This window comes from Eumetopias jubatus, unplaced genomic scaffold, assembly GCF_037043125.1.
Source record: "Eumetopias jubatus isolate StellerSeaLion01/CBP00866 unplaced genomic scaffold, mEumJub1_p1.0 scaffold_4, whole genome shotgun sequence".
NCBI classification, from domain to species: domain Eukaryota; kingdom Metazoa; phylum Chordata; class Mammalia; order Carnivora; family Otariidae; genus Eumetopias; species Eumetopias jubatus.
In genome coordinates this window covers 127,012,615-127,036,865 of record NW_028274810.1, presented here as the reverse complement: position 1 = coordinate 127,036,865, position 24,251 = coordinate 127,012,615, and the positions used below count along the sequence as shown (strand labels likewise).

General features: G+C 42.2%; 1 protein-coding gene across 2 annotated transcripts in view; it reads right to left on the bottom strand.

Annotated features, from left to right (window-relative positions):
- SNTB1 (syntrophin beta 1) overlaps positions 1 to 24,251 on the bottom strand; it is a 229,604-nt gene that overhangs the window by 96,686 nt on the left and 108,667 nt on the right. The window contains exon 3 of one of the 2 annotated variants that reach the window (XM_028090869.2): positions 17,757 to 17,885. The exons of the other annotated variant lie outside the window; for it this stretch is intronic. Within the exon in view, the coding sequence (XP_027946670.2) occupies positions 17,757 to 17,885 (129 nt within the window). The remainder of the gene's footprint in view (positions 1 to 17,756; positions 17,886 to 24,251) is intronic. 2 annotated transcript variants of the gene reach the window in all.

The window sequence follows — 24,251 nt, the reverse complement described above, 5'->3', positions numbered from 1 at the left end:
TGGCAGAGGAGGAGGAGGAAGGGCAGGTGGATCGGGCTGCAGGTTAAAACTTGTCTCAAATCCAAGCTCTGTCACTTACGAACTATACTATACTCTCTTACGACCATCTGTGATTCCTTCTGCCCAGTTTCCATTCCCCCTTTCTGGAAACAGGCTTTACCCCCATTCTCAGCCTCAGTGGTTTGGGGGTTCAATGGTTTCAGTGTTGTAGGTGTGATCTAATCTGGGTCATGGAGATCTGGCCCAGGATTTCTGTAGGAGTAATTGTTAAGGAGATGTTTTTTCCGTATCACATCTACTGAGGGGTCAGATAAAATCATGGATTTACTGAAGGCCATCTTGCCATCAGGAGGGGAGGGCCTGACTGCAAATGAAGCCAACATTGAGGAAAACAGGGCCGAGAGTGCTGGATCCAGCCATACCTGACACAGCATATCCTTGTACTTTTCTCCTATGTTCCCCTTTTTGCATAAACCTATCTGAATTGGGTTGACAAATACAATTAAAAGTCCTGACTCATTGATCACAAACAGGTCACATAATTTCTATGAGCCTTGAGTATCTTTTTCCCCTGTATAATAGGGGTGGTGGTGGTGATGATAATGATGATGAAATGATAATGATAATTATAATGGAAGTGATAATAATAAAACCTTCACGGGGTTACTAGAGCATCAAATGAGATAAGAGTTGTGAAAGTGCTCTGTGACTTGTAAATCCTGATATTAGCAGGTGCCATTTATGCTTTTGGCATTTTAAGACTCTTCTGTTGGCTCAGTAAGTGGGAAAAGGCACTATATTAGTGAATACAATGCTTTTGAATTGTCTGCACATATGAGCACATATAAGTTAGTTCTTTCCTAACTGCACCATTAATAGAGAAACGAGGCATGCATATTGAAACAAAATCCTAATAAATCTCGAGTTACAAAATGGACTTGGAAACATGCAGTGATTTCAATATGTTGATATGATGTGCCTATATGTGAGTGTTCAAGAAAACTCACAGGTGTTTAGCGTGTGTTGGGTGTCCCTGTCCCCAGGAAGCTCACCATGTACATAGTAGGATGAACAGTATCATTCCAAATTCATGTCTGCCCAGAACCTCAGAATGTGACTGATTTGGAAATAGAATCTCTGTGGAAGTAATTAAAGTGAGGATGGGGATGAGATCCTTATTCCATTCATCTGCCCACTGAATTAGAGTGGGTCCTAAATCCAAGGAGGTGTCATTCTAAGAGACAGAAAAGACACGGAGATGCGGAGAAGAAGGCAATGTGAAGATGGACACAGAGACTGGAGTGATGTATCCACAGCCAATGATCGCCAAAGATCGGCAGGTACCAGAAGCTAGCACAGAGGCAGGGGATGGTTTCTCCCTCAAAGCTTCTGGAAGGAACCAGTCCTGCCAAGTCCTTGATTTCACACTTCTGGCCTCCAAAACCGAGAGAGAAGAAATTTCTGTTGTTTTACGCTTTCCAGTTTGTGCCCGCTTTGTCACGGCAGTCCTAGAAAACTAATACACCGTGTAACTATCTTCTTGCGCATAGTTGAATGGGAACTGCACTGATGTGTAAGGCACACAGATGCTGGAAGTAACTCGTAAGATGCAGATCACTTGGGGCTGTGGCAATCAGTCTTCCACTGCAACATACATTGGAGTTACACAGTCTTCTCCTTGGCGAAACAACAACAACAACAACAACAAAACACCCTTAGCCCCACCAGCATTCAATTCTATAACCAGAAAGGAAAAGGAAACCCTCCTGGAATGAGGGACATAGATAAAGCCGTCGGAAACATGCAGGCCCCTAGTACGCCTTGCTCAGTCCATCACAGGGCCTTCTACTTCCCTCCTGGCATTAAAAAAAAAAAAAAAAAAAATCTAGACGACCTCCTTGCTAGCTGATGAGTCCTGCATTTCTGGAACTGGGAAAGAGGAGGGAGGGAGCGAATAAAAGGGCAATAAAGTCAGGATGGCCGAATGGAGCTATTTCTAGCAGGCCAGTCTTTTACAACTCCTATCTTGTTCCCCAGTTGAACTGACCACTGCTTGATGAATTGTGTTTATCTGTAGTTCAGCGATAAAGTTCTCTTCTAATTCCCTGCTGAATGGAAATATTTAGGGCAATGCCACAGCTGTGTTTATTCTCACACTCTACCACAGTTATGTAAATACTGCCTATGGAACTCTTTCTGATAAAGGCCCGTACCAACCCCAAGGAATTACACACTCACTCGAGCTGGCTGCCAAGACGGGCAGTTTCGATCCAGCTTGGCACAGCCGGTGAATGATATCACAGCTTCTCGGAGATCATTTGGCAAACCTCGCAATAAAAGAGTGATTTTCCTACCCTCTTACTCTTTTAAAGACTCCCGCTGAGACCAATAATATTTTCCCAGAATTCTCTACTCCCCCTGTTCAGAGACACGAGGCTGCCACATAAACCTTGAAGCCTCCCAACGCAAAATTAATACATAAAGCCTGCAACCTGGCAACAAAGGTTTCCCGTGACCTTTCCCCTCCAAGGTGAGGCTGGAGGAAACACAGATGAAGGTAGTCGGGAGGGGAAGGCCTGCGGGCTTGCAGCAACCCCTGGGAATGGAGGGGAATTCAAACCACCTGGTTCCTGGTCATTATGGTTGCTCCCAGTTCCATGAACCTGTGATTCCCAAGGCTGATAGAAAATATTTCCCCACAAACAAATGTATGGCACACCATTAATAGTGGCTATCTCTACATAGTTGAATTTTGAAGTATTTTTATTTCCACCTTTCTGCTTTTCTTGAATTTCTAAACTTTTTGCAATGTAATCAAAGATGAGGAAAAAAGTTTAAGAAAAGGAATGTTTGCACCCCTTTTCACTAGGAAAAATAGCTTTATGTAGACAAGAAAACATCACAGAAAAAAATTAGAAAAAAAATGGATTCTTTTTTTAAATCCTCAAATTGGTTGTAACCAAAAGACTTCAAAAGAAAGAGATCAGAGATCTGTATTCACAATATTCATAATGAGGAGAACTTGTCTTGTAGGGATGAAAACTCCACCACCGCAGGTGTTCACTTTCCTCATTTTGTCCCTTCCACCAGCCTATGAGGTGAATGGTATTAAGTGCGTCTACTTTCCAGATGAGAAGTTGGCACCTCAGAAGGGCTAGCTTGTTCACTCTTCCAGTCAGTAAGAGGCAAAGCTGGAACTGGATCCCTAGCACGTCTGACTGCACAGCCTGTGTCTTATTCATTATGTTCCACTGAGTAGGATGTTTGTAGAAGGTGGTCTGTTGCTTACAAGAGTAGAGAATATTTTTCATCTTGGTTGCTGCTCAATATCTTTCAGGCACCCTTCCTGTGTATTTGGAAAGTTTTCCAAATTGTGAGTTGAGTTTCCCCTGCGGTAGAAGCCAGAATTTGAGTTCCCTTGTCTTTCTTGCTGCTAGGGCTCAGAGCCACTCACTCAAAATGGCAAGGACGCACCGTGAGAAAGTAGCTGTGTATGGAATCCCTCTTTTGGCAAGTATGGCGGCAGAAGCATCCAGCTCTAAATGGGAGCTTGGCCAGTCCCGAGTTGTTACTGGTGCAAGCTAAGGCAGTTGTGCGAACTGTGGCATGGTTGTTAAGTGGCAGCAAGAGCAGGATTTCTTCTAGAACAGCATTCTCAGTGTGGATGGGTGTTGAGCTTAGCCTGCCTCTCTGAACTCTTTGGGAAATATGTGAGCACTCTCATATCCTCAGCCAGAGTTGATTCTATTGCCCGAAACTACAATCCCCTGCTAAGAATGCAGATTTCGGAATCTAGCTGCCATGATGGGAGCTAATGAGATCACCTAAGGAATATGTCAAGTGCGAGCAGTGAATAGAAAAGGAACCAGAAAAGGTGTTCTGCTGTTTTTCACAAAATCCCATTTTAAAAACAGGTCATGCATGATATAATATTCTGCTAGGCTCTGAGGGAACCTGACAATATCTCTCATGTTGGCTAGGTTTCAGTTTTTCAGTAACACATAAATTTACAAAATGTGTGAAGAATTTCAGCACTTTGACTTTCCTGGGGGAATGATATCATTATCAAAGTTTTAGAAGAGGAGTCAGCTAATGTCAAACTAGAGAAAACATTTTGTTTTTCCACTATGGACTTCATCTGTACCTCACAGAATACTCTGTGAATTGACCTAGCTCAACTGATTTTTTTCAGCCATTTAAATATACAATGTGCTATGCAGGTCAAATCAATTTACATTTGTCTCTAGATTCTTAATATCCTACACTGACAGCATAAACAGTCCATCCCAGAGTCCAGTCCAGAGCATAGCATTTGCAGTCCGAATATCTATTCTTGCTTCTTCCGAATTAGATTATTTTGGGCTGGAGTTAGCAAATAAAAATATACGATACCCAGCTAAATTTGAATTTCAAATAAACAACCAACAGTTTTTAGTGTTAAGTATGTCTTGCACAATACCTAGTGGTAGAAATGGTATAAAGTACCTGGATTAGAAAGTGTATAGAAAATAAAACTGATAGGACTTCATGATGGATTAGCTTTGAGGGATGAGAAAGAGGGGAGTGTCAAGGAGCTTTCTGGCTCAGACAGCTGAATGAATGACCGTGTCTCTTACTAACATAAAAAATGGAAAACGATTTGGCAAGAAACATGAGTTTGGGAAATATCTCCATCTTCACATAGGTATCTTGTAATAACCTCAAACTTGTACACATAGACTCAAGAGTCTGTCTCTTCTATGGTTATGTTATTTTCATGGAATCCACATCTTCCCAATAATCCAGGTTGGATGATCCCATCGTTCTTGATGTCTCCTGTCCTCCTCTCGTAGGATCCATTCAGTCTCCAAGTTTTATCAGTATTACCTCGGTAGTATCTCCCTTCAGAAGAGGTGGCCACACTGTAAATTAGCAAGTTTTCTCAGTGGAGCTAGGGTAAACACGGGTCTAGGATGGGATGTGAGTTCTACTTTGGAGGCCAACTTTGATCAAATGGTAACAGTTGCCTGAAATGATATTAAAAAGAGCCTGAGGTCTCATTCTAGACTCAATGAGAAAAAGTAGCATCATCATATGTTGACATCTGCCATGGATAATGGGAGTGGGGATTGGCAGCACTCATGTTGTCTATTTGATATTTCTAGAAAGCATTCTGAAATGTAGCTCTCACATGTAGCTCCTGATGGCCCTAATCTTAGAGACAGTAGTGGCCTTCTGTCATCCGACAATTTCTCTTTCAAGGCTTATCCCTTTATAGTTTCTCTCTCCCTCTAGACTGTAAATTCCTTGAGGGTATGATATATATTATGTTAATATCCCCCATTGCCTGACACACAGGGGCATAACCCATAAGTTTCTCCTGGACTAAGTGAATGGATGGCTCCGTCTATTACTAAAAGTTTGTCCAGACTCGATGGTGGCTCTCTTTCTAACTTCTTGTCAAAGTTCTTTAACTGCCTCCTTTTACATTGTGCTTTTCCCTCACTACACATTAACCCTTTCAGTCTGGAGTAATGAAATTTAATTCTATGGTATAAAGTACTTCAGTTCTACATCATAAGATTTATTTAATGTATTTAAATACATAAAATCAAAAATGTTTTAATGTCCCAGAAGGACAGTTTCCACGGATAATGTGCAATAGTAGTCAACTCTGAAGTGTTTAGTTTATTTCATATTATCTTGTTTATCAATTTGTCATACATAATTTTCTTGGGCTAAAGTAATCAATTTGTGATCTGGCCAGTCTTATCCAGGTTGGACGTAAAAGCAGGCAGACTTGTAAATGTGTAAATCAGGGTCAAGAGATGACACAACCTAAAGCAACAAGGAATACTTCTATCTGAGAGGTAAGGACAGAAGTGGATGCCACTTAATTCATTTCTGTCTGACTCATGGACAAGATTACAAGATGGCTTGTCATTCGTTAATTAATCAATTATTTTTCGAGAGCCTAGTACCTAGCCATGGCATGAGGCACATGAGGGAAAGGGAACTGAACGTCGACATGGTTTCTGTGATCCCTGAGATTACAGTCTAGCAATCTTGGACAAGCACACACTTTAACATGAAATAACATGAAAATAACATGAAAATAACATGAAAAATTCCTACCATGAGAGAATAATTTGTATCTGTTTTAGGAACAATCTTTTATTCAGTTCTTAATAAACTAAGCAATAATTCACCACTGTGAAGTCCGCAGCTGCTTATACATAGTAACAGTACTTCACCAAACCCAAAATATCGCTTATCTGTTCTGTTTTAATTTCTACTAAGTCTTTCTTTTTAAGGAGGGAGGAGAAGAAAAGGGGAGAAGGACAAAAGCACTGTTTCTCCAGTGTCCCTAGATAGAGAAGGATGTGTTACCGGTGGAAGGCCATTAAGCCATTAATACCTTTCAACAAGGATTATTAGTAGCTACCGCCCAGCAGAGAAGAGGGCCCCGTGAGAATGGTAAAGATGAGGCAAAAGCTGGATGAGACGAGAAGGATCTGAACAGGCTCTACCACATGAAGGGACTAGACTAGCCATGGAAATGGGGTCCAGAAAAGTGGAAAACACCATAGGCAATTTTAGTTAGCATGGGAAGGGGCACGACATGAAGAGGGGAAGCAGAAACCAAAATGATCCTAGTTAAATGGATGAACAAATGAATGATCAAAGACAGAATTAGCAATCCAGAAAGAATTTAGAGGTCATTTACCCCAAACACTCATTTCAAAGGTGAAAAATTTCTAGGGAGGAGAAGTGATTTATTTATCCAAGGTCACACCTGCAGGTAATAGTATTATTGAACCTAGAATCCAGAATTCCCAGCAATGACGTTTACCCAAGTTCAGGGGATGGACACAGAGAGCTCACGCACTGGAGGCCAACTTACCTTTCTTTACAATTTTCCAGGGGGCTGGTCCTGAATTTGGGTCCAGTACCTCTTTCTGCATTTGAAACAGTTACTGTAACACTTTGTACATATTTCACTGTCAAAGTATTTATGGAAATGACAGCTTCATAATTATTTTCTCTGCGAAGCCTTTGCTCAAAGACATGTTCACCTCTTTTGTAGATAGCAATAATCATTTCATTACTTGAAGGATTTAAACAAGCACAAACAAATCAGCTACCCACAAAATTGCTATTTTTAAAAAATCTATATCCGAACTATCTAGACAAGTTTTAAATTGTCATGCAATTCTGTACTGGTTGCAAGAGCGGGTGAAAATCAGAATAATGCTAATGATCATCCCAAGTTTCAAAAGGTCACGCTACATAAAATTCAATCTTCCTCATTCTTACAGTAAATGCCAAGGCGCCAAACAGGTTGGGAAGAGAGTCAACCTCTCTGTGAAGGAGCAAAGATGTGGGTTAGATTTGTTTAATTTTGTTTTGACTTTATTAGTTTTATTTTTCTCCTTAAAGAAAATATGTGTTAAAATAGTAGGACGGAAAAGTTGTTACGCATGAAGGAAATTTACTTAAAGCTTTCTGCTTCTTGAAATGAGCTGCACAGGGAGGAGGAATGGGAAGGAGGGCAGGCCATGGAGGGGAGAGGAGAATGCCCCGATTCTGTGGTTGCTACAGGAAGAGCTGAGCTCCTGGGCTGGTCAGAAGTCTGCCTCTTGTCTATAGCATTCCAAACATGTGTTCCCTCCAGATGGGCCAGTCAATCGATTGAACTTTCTATTTTCAGCTTTGTACCTTTGGGCAATCTGCATGAGGGCTGCTTATCAATTAGCCTGGACTGCTTTTACCAAGATTTCAAGATACCCCCTGAAAAAAAAATAAAAAAGAAAAGAAACCAGATACTTATGTGGGGCAAGTACAGATAACCTTAATCACATCTGAATCATTCATTCAAAAATATTTCTGAATGCTTACTCTCCGCTGGGCAGTCTGCTGGGTCTAGGGACACTGAGTCTGACAACATAGCCATGGCCTTCGAGGAGCTCAGGGAGTGGCTGGTACACAAGAGCCCAGTGACTGCTCTCCAGGACAGGCCACACAGTACGGCAGTTAGAACGTTGTTAACGGAGTCAGTCGGCCTTGGTCTCTGCACTGGCTCTGAGCTGAGTGTCCTCGAGTGAAGAACTCAACCTCTTTGCATCCTAGTGTCTTCATCTTACAAACAGGAGTGGGCTGAGTTATAACATACATATATAACCCCTGGAACAGTGATAATCCTAAAGCTTAATTATTTTAAACATTTTTTTATTTAAATTCAGTTATCATATAGTATATTCTTAGTTTCAGGGGTAGAGTTCAGTGATTCATCAGTTGCATATGACACCCAGTGCCCATGACATCGCATGCCCTCCTTAATGCCCATCACCCAGTTACCCCTTCCCCCCACCCACCTCCCTTCCAGCAACCCTTAGTTTGTTTTCTGGAGTTAAGAGTCTCTTGTGGTTTGCCTTCCTCTCTGTCTTTACCTTGTTTTATTTTTCCTTCCTTTTGAAGGCAGAGGATAAATCGGCTAAATCAAAAAGGAGAAGGAATAGCCAAGGGGAGTATCCCAGGGAGAGGGGCAGCCTGAGCAAAGGACCAAAGGGGAAAATTGCATTGCACATTATGGAAACTGTGTATAGTTCTTTAATGGCTTAGACAAAGTTTAGGGGAGAGGTAGACAAGGAAGTGGGAACACAAACGCGAGAGCCCTAGTGAGGACACACCCACAGAATTTCATTTAAGCAAGTGATGTGATCAAGCCGTATTTTAGTGAGATCACACTGGGAAGATGGGACTGGAGGAGACAGAGACTAGAGGCACGGAGACTGGCCAGGATATCTCTGCAGTGACGGGGTGGCAGCAGTAGACATGCAAAGGAAAGACCACTTTAGATATTAAAGGTTAACCTACAGCAAAGAAGAGCATTCTCTTGTGACCATCTGATTTACGAATTAATACTTGTATCTTTGGGAAAACATGTCCTCCAAATATCGAATTCGAAAATACACCTGCATGGATCCAAGAGTCTGCTAGGCATGGGAGGAGGCAGTGCGATACAAAGATAAGCTGGATATAGTCCAAGCCATTTATAGCCTCCTGACGGGGATGGTACCAAAATAATTGTAATACAGGGCACAACAGGTGTGCCATTAGAGAAGCAGAGAGTCTCCAAGGGAGGCATGTTGGAGGGTAAGGATCAGGAAATAGTTCAGGAAGAGAAAGGCATTTGAGAAGGGGCTCTGGAACAAGAGGGTTTTGACAGGTGGGGAATGAAGGGAGGGCATTCCAGTTTGTGGGGGCCATCCATGACCAGGGACAGAGAGGCTAAGGGTGTTAAAGAATAGCAAATAGTCCAGTTTTTCTTAAAAACTATTTCTATAACTGCACTGATTTTCTTTAACCGTGTTGCTAAGGTATAACTGACATACAATGAACTGGGCTTTCAGTATGCAGCAAGTGTAGACATATGTATACCCGCCATGGTGACTCTTCTTTCCTCCCTTTCCCTTATTAGAGCTTAGTTTGCATTATCTAGAATTTTAATAAATGGAATCATTGAGTATATATTCCTTTTTTCTACAGAGTATAATTATTTTGAGATTCATACGTGTTATAGCATGTGTCAATACTTCATTCCCTTTTATGACCAAGCAGTAACCACTGTACCATACAGCCCTGTTTGTTTATCCATGCACTTCTTGATAGACATGTGGGTTCTTTCTAGTTTTTGGTTATTACAAATAATGGTGCTAGGAACATCTGTGGTTTTTTTACGGATACATGCTTTCATTTCTCTTGGGTAAATACTACTGATTCATACTATAGGTGTGTAATATTTTAATTACCAAACTGTATCAAAGTGGTGGTTCAGTCAGTTAAGGGCCCGGCTCTTGATTGTGGCTCAGGTCATGGTCTTGGGGTCCTAGAATCAAGCCTCATGTCGGGCTCTGCACTCAGGTGGAATCTGATTGAGATTCTTTCTTTCCCTCTTCCTCTGCCCCTCCCCCCACTCATACTCTCGCTCTTGCTCTCTCAAATGACTAAATAAAATCTTTTTCAAAAAAGTGATTGTACCATTTTTCATTCCCATTCAGCAGCGGATGGAGGTTCTAATTCTTCCACATCTTTGTCAACACTTGGTATGATCAGTGTTTTTAATTTTAGCCAAATTAAATTGCATCATGTCATCACACTGTGGTTTTACTTTACGTGTCTGTCATGACCGATGATGCACACCTTTTCTTGTGCTTATTTCCTATCCATCTATCTTCTATGGTGAAGTGTCTGTATAAATTTTTGCCCTTTTTTAAAAAAAGGGTATTACTGCTTTTTTCTTATTGAATTTAGAGAGCTTTTCATATATATATATATATACTGGATATATGTCCTTTATGAGATACATGCTTTGCAAATATTTTCTCCCAGTCTGTGGCTTTGTTTTCATTCTCCTAAGAGTAAGTTTTAATTTTAATGAAATCCAATTTATCAGCACTTCTTTATGGATTTTGCTTTTGGTGCCATATATAGAATCTCTGACTGACCCAAATCCACAAATGCTTTCTCTTATGTCTTCTTCTAGAAGTTTGATAGTTTTAGGTTTTACATTTAAGTTGATGACACATTAAACTAGTTTTTGTATAGGGTATAAGGCACAGATTGGAAGCTCTTTTTTTTTTTCCATCTGAATATCCCATTTTTACCACACTACTCACAATAAAGACCATTCTTCCTCTACTGAATTGCCTTTGTACTTCTCTTGAAAAATCAGTTGCGCATCTATGCAGGAGTCTTTTCCTGGACTCCGTATTATGTTCCATCAACCAATTATCTATCTTGGTGTCAGTATCCCACTTTTTTGATGACTGTAAACTTTATAAAAACTCTTGAATGATATGGTGTGAATCATCCAACATTGTTTTCTTCAAAGCTGTTTGGCTATTTCTATATGCATATCCTATTTGCATTTCCATATGAATTTTTTAATCCATTCTCCAGTTTCTGTAGAAAAAAACCTGTTGTGATTTTGAGGAGTATGGCAATGCACCTACAGATCAATGAGGGGAGAGATGTCTTCTTAACAAGACAGAGCCAATCTTTTCTGTAGGCCCATATTTCTACTTGGCATCATTTTCTTTCTGCCTGAAGGACTTTCTTTAGCATTCCTTGTACAGGCCTGCAGGTAACGAGTTCTTTCAGCCTTTGTATGTCAGAAAAAGTCTTTATTTCACCTTAATTTCTGAAAGGTATTTTCACTAGATATAGAATTCTAACTTGACACTTTTTTTTTTCTTTCAGTACATGGAACGATCTTGCTTGACTTTCTCATTTGCATTGCTTCTAAGGAGAAATAAGTTGCTGTCTTGGTTTACCCAGGCTGTTATCACAGAATAACACGGACTGGGTGGCTTATAAACATGAATTTATTGCTCACAGTTTTCCATCCTGGGAGGTCCAATTTCAAGACTCCAGCAGATTCTGTGTCTGGTAGGGAGAAGGGTCATCTTCTTTTTGCACTCACCTGGTGGAAGGGACCAGGAATTTCTAGGATCTCTTTTAAGGATGGTAACCCCATCATGAGGGCTCCACCCTCACGACCTGAACACCTCCCAGAGGCTCCACCTCCTAACACCATCACACTGAGGATTAGGTTCCAACATATGAATTTGTGGGGGCGGGGACACAAACATTCATCTATAGCAGTTGCCTCTTCTTTATTCCTTTCTATGTAATGTGTCTTTTTTCTTTGGCAGCTTTTAAGCTTTTCATCACTAGTGCTGAGCAATTTGATAATAATGTGCTTTGGTGTCACTTTCTGCATGTTTCTTGTATATAGAGTTTATTGAGCTTCTATGGATTTGTGGGTTTATAGTTTTTATCAAATTGGGACAGTTTTCAGGCAGTTTTTCTTTGAAAGTTTTTCTTCCTCTGCCCCCTTTGAGGATCCAACTACAGGTTATTAGGCTGCTTGACTTTGTACCATAGCTCACTCATTCTCTCATGACTTTAAAAAATTATCTTCTCTGTTTCACTATGGAGTTTCCTTTTTTTTTTTTTAAGATTTATTTATTTATTTGACAGAGAGAGAGAGAGAGAGACAGTGAGAGAGGGAACACAGCAGTGGGAGTAGGAGAGGGAGAAGCAGGCTTCCCGCCGAGCAGGGAGCCTGATGCGGGGCTCGATCCCAGGATCCTGGGATCATGACCTGAGCCGAAGGCAGATGCTTAACGACTGAGCCACCCAGGCACCCCACTATGGACAGTCTCTATTACTGGGTCTCTTCTGTTATTAATATCATCCCATGTGTTTTTCATTTCACACAATGTAATTTTCATCTCCAAGACCTTGATTTGGATCTTTTTTGTATCTTCCATGTCTTTGGCTAGCTTTTTGAATGTATGGAATACAGTTACATGAACTGTTTTAATGTCCTTGTTGGCTAATCTTAATATCTTAGGGTCATTTCTGGGTCAATTTCAATTGACTGGTTCTCCTCTTCATCAGGAAACATATTTTTCCTCCTTCTTTGCCTGCCTGCTAATGTTTTAGTAGATGCCAGACATTGCAAATCTTATGTTGTTGAGTGCTGGATATGTTTATAGTCCTAAAAATATTGAGTGTTTTTTGTTTGTTTGTTTGTTTTGTTTTGTCTTTTTCCAGGACACAGTTACTTGGAAATCATCTGATCTTTTTAGGCATTGTTTTTAAGGCTTGTCAGGTAGAACTAGGGTGGTGTTCCATCTAGGATGAATTCTGTCCCTCCATGCACTCTGTACTCTGTCTACTCCTGTGAATCATGACATTTTCCAGTCCCACCTCAGGACAGGCATCATTCCTGGCCTTATGTGAGTCCTGAGCAATGTTACCTCTAATCCTGTGGGGTAGTTTTTCCCTTGGTCTTTCGCAGTTTGCTCATACGTGTGCTGATCAGTACTCCGCTCGCCTTGAGGGAATCCTCCTCAATCTCCAGAATCCTCTCTGTGCAGTTCTCTCCTCTCTACTACCTGCCTGCCCTGTGGCTGCCAGCTGTGTTGGTCTTCCTGGACTCTCTCCTCCCTGTCTTCCCAACTGAGGGGGGCTTTCAGGCTTCACTGGGGTGCTCTGTCCCTGTGCCATTGCCCAAAAACTCTCTTAAGGCAGAAAGCTAGGGCAATCTCAGGGACTGTCTTGTTGCCCATCTCTCAGGAACCACTGCCTGAAATCCAAGGTCTCAAGCACATGTTTCACCTGCGTTTGGTTGTTTCAGGCAGGAGGGAGGATAAATCTAGTTTGGGTTCCTCCATCTTGCTCAGAGTGGAAGTCTTGTACCTTGCCCATCAATGGAAGTCTTTAAGATAAAGTCTTTTCAGCATGACAGTCTTCATGATGAAGGCATTATGGCATTTAACATCACTGATGTATTAAGGGACAGATTAGACTGTATTCACTTCATGTCAGTTCAAAGGCATTTATCAGCTACTGTGTTTATGAAGATGAACCCACCCAAAAGGGGCTCTGCCTTCCTGGCATCAGTGTCCAGATACAGCAAACAACTTTGGAAGGAACCGATTATTGGGCTCGTATATTATCCATGCTCTTAACACTCCCTCTTTTTGAATGGCGCCTGCCAACACCATCACTACTTATGCATAAAGGACAGCTGGAGGAAATAAGAACCTCGAGTCACAGGATTTTGCTAATTTTAAGCAGCCCTTAGGCTTAGACTTAGGGGCAGAAGTTGAAACTCTAGAGGGAAATGGTTTATGCTGATGAGCTGTTGACTTCTCTAGTTCATGCTATGACTCCACTCCCATAACCAGGATAGAAAGCTGGGTCTACTTCAGATAGGAGGAGATAAAGCCTTAAATGTCCCCCGACCTCTGAAAATCTCAGGAAAAAGAAGCAGGCTGGGGTAAAGGTATAAGGTTGATGACATCAAGGAGTTGGATTACATATAACCATCTCCACAGTGCTTCCAATTTTGAGACGAGCATTTCATAAAAGTCATTCGAAGCAATATGTTGACCTTTCATGAGCTGGAGCAGCTGATGTTTTGCCTGGATCTGAGCCAGGGTGGGTGCTATTCTAAACAAGAAATCAGTTATCCTATCTGCGCTGAAGGAACTTTTCCTCATTGTTTGTTAAAGCTTTATTTCCAAGGCACTGAGTGAATTTAATTAATTTTCCCAACACCACCCAATCTTTAATAAATTCCTCACACCTGTGGATTCACTAGGAAATTGAATTTCAGCTCTAGAAAACAAACCAAAAAAAAAAAACAAAGACATTTGATTAAAGGAGAAGAGATTAGTTTGGTGAAAGCCCAGTGATGGAGTCAAAATGAAAGTGCCTCTCAAACTGTAATGAGATGGATCACATTAAAAGGCAGACTCTGGTTCAACAGGCCTGGAGTGGGGCCTGAGGTTCAGTATCTCTCACAAGCCGTCAGGTGATGCACTGCTGCTTGTTGTCTCTGTAGCACACTTTGAGTCGCAAGGAGCTGGAAGATACTGAGACCTCATTCATGTTTCATTTTTCCACTGCGTCACTGTCATAACCTGGGAAATTTCTCAATTGAGTTTCAGTTTACTCTGATATAAACTGTTCTCTACGGTTCCTTCCAGATCCTAAAAATGTATCATGTTCCTGAAAGTACAGGTCTAGCTTCCCTTTATGCATGAATTCACGTATTCTATTGGCAGACGTGCATTGAACACCTGCTATGTGTCAGGCACTGCGTAAGGTCCTGGCTAATTAAGTATGCACTAGATCAAACCCCTGCAAAAAGGCATCAGTTCAGAGAGAGAAGCAAGCAATGATAATATGATGCCACGCACGCTATCAAGCTGCTTCAGCAATGGTTGTTAAGAGTACACAGACGTCTGAGAATCTCACTGTGTTTTGGAAAGCAGCTGGGAGGGGATGTCATCCTACAGTGGTTCTCAGACTTCAGTGTGCATCAGAATCACCTGTAGGGCTTGTTGAACTATAGATCCCTGGGTCCCACCTAAAGATCTCTGAGAATTTGTATTTCCAACACATTTCCGGGTGATGCTGATGCTTCCGGCCTGGGATCGCACTTTGAGAAACACTGTTCTAGACTTCACGACACACCAACAAATGAGACAGGGTTTTTGCTTTGGAATGGATGACTGGAAGGGGTCACAGTTCATTGGAAGAAATAGGCTTTCTTTCCCTCACCGCATACAGAATGGTTAGGATAACATTGGGAGGGGTTTGAAGAGAGAGAGGGTACAGTGATAATTCTATGTCACATGAGCTTTGGAGTCAGAAAGGGTTGGGCTCAAAGCCCAGTCCTGTCACTTTACTGCCTTGGTCTTAGTATAGCAAATGCCAAAAAAAATGATGGTTAGGGTTTCTCAGAATAATAATAGCAATGATTCTATCTGGAGGGAGGGAGACAGGAAAGACTGCTCAGAGCAGGTGATATCTGTGTGATGATTGAGGATGATTGGTAGCTTGAGAAACAGATCTGTTAGGGGTTAGCAGGTAGCGAGGTAAGTAGATGATTCTAAGTAGAAGGTGTCACCAAGGTGTCAAATTACACAGTGCTCTATTCACTAAGTACTTTCTGGTACATGTGCATATATTATGGCCTTGTGAACAGAATCAAATTTACTATTCCTTGAGAGAAACTAGCTCTTTAAAGGACTCCTATGTACAATTCCTCTGTGAAGTCAAAAGCAAGACAGGTTTCAGTGGCAAGTGCACAATGGACATGGACTCCGAAGTCCTGGGTTCAAGTCCCAAATCTGCCTACTAGTTCTGCAACATCTAGAATCTCTGTACATGTGACCTTCCCGTTTCTAGCAACTCTACAATTCAGCTACCATTATTATTACTGCCATCCTACAGATAGGAAGACTGAGCCCCAAAAATTAGATAAAATGCCCAAGGTTATTAACTAGTAAATATGGACTGAGCCAGTATTTGACCTCAAGTCTATTGGATCAAGTTTTATCCTTTGGGATTTTTGCTTTTGCTTGATTATTTTAAAAGAGGATTTTCTATACTTTACCTAATGATTAGACACAATGAGAAAATTTGTTAAAACTGTAGATTTCTAAGCTCCTTCTATGGAGGTTCCAATTCTGTGGGTCTGAGAGGTGGCCAGGAATCTGTATATTTAATTACTGACTACCCCCACCCTTGTCACCATATATGTATAATCTTTGGGGCAACTTGAGAAGCATCATTACCTGTTGTAGTGGGTTGAATAATGTCTCCCCAAAATTCATGTCTACCTAGGACCTCAAGGTGACCCCTTACTTGAAACTGGGTCCTTACAGATATAATTAGTTAAAATGAGGTCATCGTGGATGAGGGTGGCCCTAAATCCAATGACTAATATTCTTATAAGAAGAGGACATGGGGGCGCCTCGGTGGCTCAGTCAGTTAAGTGTCCAATTCTTGATTTTGGCTCAGGTTGTGATCTCAGGGTTGTGAGATGGAGCCCCATGTCAGGCTCCATGCTGGATGTGGAGCCTGCTTAAGATTCTCTCTCCCTCTCCCTGTGCCCCCTCTCCCCATTCATGCATGCATGTTCTCTCTCTCTCTCAAAAAAGAAAAGAAAAAAAGAAAAAAAAAGGATACAGAGATACACAGATAAATAGAGAAGGTCAGTAAAGAAACACAGAGATTGGAGTGCGGCAACTAGCTATAAGCCAAGGAATGTCAAGGATTGCTAGGAGCCACCAGAAACATAAGAAGCAAGGAAGGATTCTTCCCTAGATCCTTTGGGAAGAGCAGACTAAATCTCTTCAGAACTCTGAGAGAATAAACTTCTGTGGTTTTAAGCCTTTCAGTTTTTAGTAATTTGTTATTACAGGCATAGGAAATGAATACATTTGCCTTCTGGAAATTTCAGGGAAATGTCTTAAATTGACAATTTGACATGGAAATCTGGTAACAGTGGTTGCTTCTGGGGAGGAGAACCAGGTGACTTGGACAGAGGCGTTAAAGGGGGACTTATTTTTCTCTGCATGTCCTTTTGTGCATAGTAAACCACATGTCTGTATTATCTATTGAAAAAATAAAGGAACAAATAAATAAATAAATCATTAAATATTTTAAAGCGATATCCTAGAGCAACATATTTGGGACCAATGCCATGAAGTGTATTGGTTTCTTGTACTCCATCAAAGAAAGAAATCCTTTTAAAGCCATGTGACATGAAAGGCTCATTCAAAAGAGTGACTTCCAGAGTCAGTGTTGGGGGTCAGGGTGATAAAGCTACTGAGCAGAGTCTTGTACAATGAGAACAGAAGCTCTTGAAAGTGACACAGAGCTCTGGCAAGACACAAAAGATCAGAATCATCTACTTGTTAGGATGAAAATGGGGAACCCACATTGTCTCTCCTTTATGTTCAAGAATACACTCAAAGTGATGAAATGACTTGCTTCACATAACACACAGAGTTGAGTATCGGAGCCACATGCTGATCATTCATTCTGTTCAATGTAATATTTATTGGGCCACTTACTGTGTGCTAACCACTAGAAATTTCGAGATGCATCAGGTGCCTTTCTGGGCCTGTCCTGGTACTGTCAGTCCTCAAATCCATTCCTTGCTCTCTCCGTGACTTTGCTCAATATCACGAGGGGATGATTACTTGGGGTTTCTGTGTCACATGGCTTCTGCACACAGGAGACACTGGGGGAGACCGTAGGGCAAGAGGGAGGGAAAACCTGGGCTGGCTTCTCGGCTCATCTTTGACCATTATAACCAATTCACTGCATTCCGTTCCCTCTGTTTAAAATGTGCACACACACCCCCCCCAAAAAAAAACAAAAATAAAAATAAAATAAAATGCCTAGAGTAGTCTGTTTTCCTGGTTGGATGCTGACTGAAATGCTTCTGCAGGCTGGATGTGGATTTCCTGTGGCTGGAAGCCATCCTCTCTGCTTGGGCTCTGCAGGTCAATGCGGGACAGCTGGGCAACCTGCAACAGCACAAACTCTGCTGAATTCCCAGAAGTACCTGCAGCTGGGGCCCTCTAGACCCATTATGACAGCTTAGCTCCAGGGCCTGGGTCTAAAACCCAGGGCACAGACGCTGACCTTCCCGAGGCCGCCCCCAAGACCACCCGCTCCTCCCCACCAGCCCCTCTGGGCCTGGGTTCACAAGCATTTCTTTCTTTCTTTCTTTTCCTTCTTCCTTCTTCCTTCTTCCTTCTTCCTTCCTCCTTCCTCCTTTCTCTTCCCCTTCCCCTTCCCCTTCCTTCCTTCCTTTCTTTCTTTCTTTCAAGATTTTACTTATTTATTTGACAGAGAGACAGAGAGCACACAAGTAGGCAGAGTAGCAGGCAGAGGGAGAGGAAGAAGCAGTCTCCCTGCTGAGCAAGGAGCCCGATGCAGGGGCTCGATCCCACGACCCTGGGATCATGACCTGAGCCGAAGGCAGACGCTTAACCGACTGAGCCACCCAGGCGCCCCTTCACAAGCATTTCTAAGCTGCAGGCCTGCCACTGCAATCAGAACACTGGTCACAAAGAAGCTGGGAAACTCCTTGGAGCTCATCACAGTATGAAAGCCACCCAACTCTTACAAATAAACTCACAGAGGTCACAGTCCTGGTTCCTTGAGAAACACGAATACTGTACTGTGCAAGGTTGTTTTCCTCTCAGAAATGGTGCCTCACAGTTTTGCAACCTAATATACTGACTGAGGCAATCATTGTAAAAGATTTTTTCCATCTGAGGACCAGGAGTATCTTGGGGAACTTCCAAGGCCCCACAAAGATCATAGCAGAAGAAATTCTAAACATCTGTTTGGCCCTGTCAGTAGTAACATGCAGACCATAGGAATGCTGAGTGGGGAAGCCGAGAAGCTCTGTCCTATCTCCTAGGTCTTCCTTGTGTTCTCTTTCCCTCATCCGCTCATCAGTCCCTTCATTGGCACACACCTCTGTCCAGTGACTATTTATTCATCCCCTTGACTGGAGTGGGCACTGGGGATAGCATGACAAGCAAAGGCAAACCAAACCATGGTACTCATGGAGTTAGTGAGAGAGTCAGAGATTAGTCAAATCAAGACACAAATAAATGTAAAACCACCACATGGTAAGAACTACAAAGGGTGACACATGGAGACTCAGGATGAGGCAGCTCTGGGTTTCTTGTGGGCCCCAGTAAAGGGGTGATGAGGTGTAGAATTCTTTAGTGAGGCACGTTTTTCTCTTAGGTTATCATTTTATTTTCATACCTATGCTGCAATGACAAGAATTAAACAAGAAGGCTGTGGGTGCCTGGGTGGGTCAGTCGGTTAAGCGTCTGCCTTTGGCTCAGGTCGTGATCCCAGGGTCCTGGGATGGAATCCCGCATAGGGCTCTCTGCTCAGTGGGGGGCCTGATTCTCCCCCTGCTCCCCCCCACTTCCTTTCGGACAACAGTATCCTCTAGACCCACAGGGAAAGAGCATTAGCCACAAATAATAACAGTTCCCAAAGCAACACCTATAACTGCAGTAACAAAGCATGCTTTTCACATGTTCTTAGTGTGAAAAGGTCCAATGGTCCTTTATCTGGTACCTTTAGGTCATGCTCACTCACTTGGATAATGTCAGCTAAAAAAGAAACCATATGGTTCCTTTTAGACTCTACATTAAAAACTATATAAAGTGGGGGGGGGGAAACTACATAAAGTGGGAAACAGAGGGAAAAAATTTCATTTACTAAATACACCTAGCTCCATGAGAATTACTGCTATCTCCCAGTAAATATTAATCAGCTTGACTGCGTTGTTAGGACATCTCCACGAAGATCATATTGGTCACAACAGGTTTATGCTATGGTGTCAAATTGTCCTGAAATCTCAGTCATCTAACATAACCAAAGTTTATGAAAATTACATGTTCTATTCCCAAAGCAGTCTGACGTGAGTAGGGTGGGGATCTGCTCCATTAGGTCACTCAGGATGCCAGGCGTAAGGAAACTCTCCCATTTGAAAGCTGCACCTCCAAGAATCCATGTGCCCATCAGGGTCTCAGCTCAAAAGCGCACACATCATTTCTGCTCATATTTCATTAGCCAGAATTAGTCACAATGCCCAACACAACTATAAGAAGACGTGGAAATTCAGGGGAACAAAGGGACTACTTGGTGGGTGTCTCTGCCACTACAACCTGTTTCCAAAACTCAACAAAACTGATGCAGGAGGAGAGGTAGTGCCTTTTCCACAACTCCTCTAACCATATCAAGGCGCAAAGTTTCCTTTAAGCTCTTATTTTGAGTCTTGACAAGGGGAGGGAAGAGAATGAGCATTTCTTGAACTCCTACCAGGTAGCCAACGCTGTGTAACAGATACTGTGAGTTGGCTAATGCAACCTCATTGCACCCTCTTTACAACGTAGAATGCTAAAAAAAGAAAGAAAGCAAGAAAGCAAGCAAGCAAGCAAGCAAGAAAGAAAGAAAAATTCCATGTTCCCAGATTCCCTTAGAGGTAAGGTTTTGTAAATACAGTAGGTTCTGCCAAATATATTATTTTATATATTCCTGTGAGATTGGGAAGGTGGAAGTTTTGATGGCCACTGCTGGTGAGCAAGGATGTCAGGGTCAAAAGCAAGGAGCAACGGCAGCTGGCTGGGAGTGCCGGTGTCCAATCACCAGCCTCCTGGGTGTCAAGAGGGAATTACAAGGTGCCAATTCCCTCATCCCAGTTCCCTGATTCCTGGATCACTCCTCTGGTCCTGCATCATTTTGGTACTTCCAATGGCAACCCCCTGGTTCTCTACTTTCCTGATTGTATCAGTTTTATAGACTCCTGAGGGTCGTTAATGGAGACTCAACTGGAGACCTAAGGCCTTCCCATTTTTTGCAAGCAACTAACTCCTTAAATACCTTTCTGCTGAAGTTACCTAGACTGGTCTCTGTTTCTTTCACCGTAACCTAACTGATAACATTTACCACATATTATTATGCACATAATAAAAGTTGTTAGTTCCTCTAACAACTTTCTGAGAACTCTTAATTGTTGAAACAAGTGACCTTGTACTTTTAGGGAATCTAGGTTTGAGCGAAAATAACTGCAAGCATAAATTTGTTTTAAATCTCACGTTATAGCTTTTAAATGCATGTGAATGAACTCTATAAAAAATTCTGTTCTCCCAAAATTCACAGCAGAATTCACATTCCTGGAAGTACACCTTTTCATTCAGTGGCTTTATATACTTCACGATATAGCCAACCTTATCCAAGACAGTATACACCCTTCATCTTGAGAGGCATTTTATCCGTGTAAAAATTCTGAAAAGTGGCTCTTATTATGCTTTCATTATTTTATTATTTACAGACAGATTAACTGGGGCTTAGAGGGGTAAAATTAGGTGTCCAAGATCACAAAGAGCTAGGATTTAAACCTAGGTCTGTCAGTTTTCAAAGCCATGAGCTCTTTCCACTGCAACACGCAGACTTCGAAGAGAGCTACAGTTCATTAGTTCTCAGCTGCTCTAAATACTGGTTTATAAACGGTTTGGTTAGTTCACTTAGCTCAATGCTGGTATTACTAGTTAGGTCTTCTCTCTCTTCTAAGACCTCAAAAGCTGTAAGCATCTGCCTCAAAATGGTGTACTTCTCATTTTATGAAGAATTAAGAAAGAAAAGATGGATGGAACACAGTAGAAAGATCTGTAGAACTAGAAAAAAAAAAAATGACCGAAACCCGACCAGCACTATTATGACTCTGTGCACATACCTAATGATAATAGACTTGTGAAGCCTGGAAGCCTAGTATCAAGTGAAGTCAATAGGATCCTGGGAGGACTATGGCGTCAGCAGAAATATGTTGCTTCAAATTCCTACGCTAGCTCATGCATGCTGTTTTATCTGTCACTCTCCTTCTCTGCACATCTGACAGCAGGCTGGTGAATTCTGCCATCAAGGCTTACTGGAATATTTCTATAAAACTGTGTGGCCGTGGTAAAATTCCACCCCTTCTTAGTGATTCAAGCCCTGTCTCTGTCTTTCCCGGAGAAATTAATCTAAAGATACTATTTGCAAATTGACCCTCTTCTTCAAGCTGCCAACTCCTACAGCTGTGGCATCAGAGAGAAACATATAAAATCAAAGTGTGGTTTTCACCTGTCCAAACAGCTGTTGTATACTTTTCAACTCAATATTTTACCCAGGGCTTTCCCAGCACTTAATAAAACCAACTAAAAAAATTCTTAACGCATCTTCATGCCACTGAAAGAATCCTTTGGTGATCTCCTGAGGAATGGATATTTCTAGAATAGAAAAAAAATGGGAAGAGGTTGCATTTGCTAAGTGCCTACTTTGGTGTAGGACATTAGGCACATCCCAACTTATTTAATCCATTAAGATGGTACATACATAGAAACACTATCTCCCTAATTTTATGTATTTAAAAAATTCAAAGAAGATACATAAATTGACCAAAGTCACATGCAGATAATTAGGAGAAGAGCTAGCAATGAAACATGGATTGGCCTGGCTTGAAAGTCAACCATCTTTTCAAGATTGCATAACACCTCCCACAAAAAAATATTACCAGAGAGCTTGAGAAACCAGCTCCAAGAATTCTAACTTCTGGATCTAGTGTTTTGTTTCCAGGTAACATGAGGAAACATCTTCTGATTGCCTGAATATTTAATAGCACAGGAAACGAAAACAAATTGCACTACTTGGCCTTTACTGTGTGTTTCGTAACAGAGGTGGAGGAGAGGGTTTTATTCTAAGGGAAAGAAAAGGCACCACAACCAATTGCAAGTGTGTCTATTCAGGGTCAATGATCTGGCATTTTAGGTGAGAGAAAAATTAACATTAAAAGGATTTTGCAGTTTTGGGGCGTCTGAGTGGCTCAGTCATTAAGCATCTGCCTTCGGCTCGGGTCACGATCCCAGGATCCAGGGATTGATCCCCGTGTTGGGCTCCCTGCTCAGTGGGGAGTCTGCTTCTCCCTCTCCCTCTGCCCCTCCACTCCCCCACCCCTGCTGATGCATGCACTCTCTCTTAAATAAATAAAAATTAAAAAAAAAAAAAAAAAAGGATTCTTAACCAAAACTCTAGAAGGGGCATAACACCTTTTATGAAGCAGGACCTTGTAAATATGGATTTGGGGCTGTCCAAAATGTTTTTATCCAACAAGGTCAGGAAATGAAGTGTTCGAGTTAACCACCTTTTTCTCATAACTAGTTATCACTTGTTGCATATACATCAGACCCGTTTTCAAAAAGACAGAATATAAATGCACTTCTTTCTCGTGATTTTATTTTTTTTCTGTTTTTGCCTCCTCCAGATTTGTTCTTCTTTGCCTTGCTCTGTGCTCTAAGAGTACAACTCTACTAAGCATGTCACTCAGGCTCCCTAGACTCTGGCGTCCGGTTGTGTGCAGCCAATCAGAAGCACCAACAGGAGATCCTAGGGCAGGAGGGAGGAAGGTTAGGGATACTGCCATGCCCCGAACCCTCCCTGGGCCTCGGTATCTCCCAGGGCTCCAGACCTCACCAGGCTGCAGTAACTTTCTCTCTTTGCTCCTCCGTCCCCGGGGTAGGAGCAGCTTCCCAAAGTGACTGGGCCCTGGGTGCCTCTCCATTTGTCCTTGGTTCTGCTCACACAACCTGCCCTTCTGGAAATGGTCCCTTCATTAAACACTCTTCAGTTAACCCTTCAGGAGTGACACCAGCAACGCTGACCAACATCACTGCATTTGCCATTCTGTATTTACTGAGTGATTTCTACATGCAGTTCTAAGAATGAGGGCAAATACAGAAGAAATGCAGGACATACTGCTCCTCTCACAGTACCTGAGAATCCAGGAAGGGACATGAGACTGTCAAAAGACACAGTCTGATGCACAATCAAGGCAGTATCTCCAAAGGCCCAAACTTGTCCTATGCTTCTAGCGACCCCCACCCTCCACCAAAACATGGCTGTCCTCGGTCCCACTCACCGAGCGCCAGTGTAAGCACCTAGCAATAGGGCTCAGGGACTGACTAGACCGTGGCTCTATGTCCATGGCTGACAGAGCAAAACTAGTTCTGGACTCCTTCTTTTGCCTCATGCCTCCAAGCCCATTGTATCAGGAGCTCCTGCAGATTCTGGTCCTTAAAATCTCTCTAATTCATCCAACTTCTCTTTAGGGTTCCTGTTCTATTCTAGTAGAGGCCAGGATGATTTCTCACCTCCATTTCTGCAATAACCCTCTGACTGCTCCCCCAGCCTCCAGTCTGGCCCCTTGGGTCCCCACCTGACTGTGAAGCCAGAAGGATCTTGGTGACATCATTCTTCCACCGCAGATTCCACCTCAGATAAAGTCCCAACATGAAGTCGCTTAGCTCTGATCGCGACCGTCT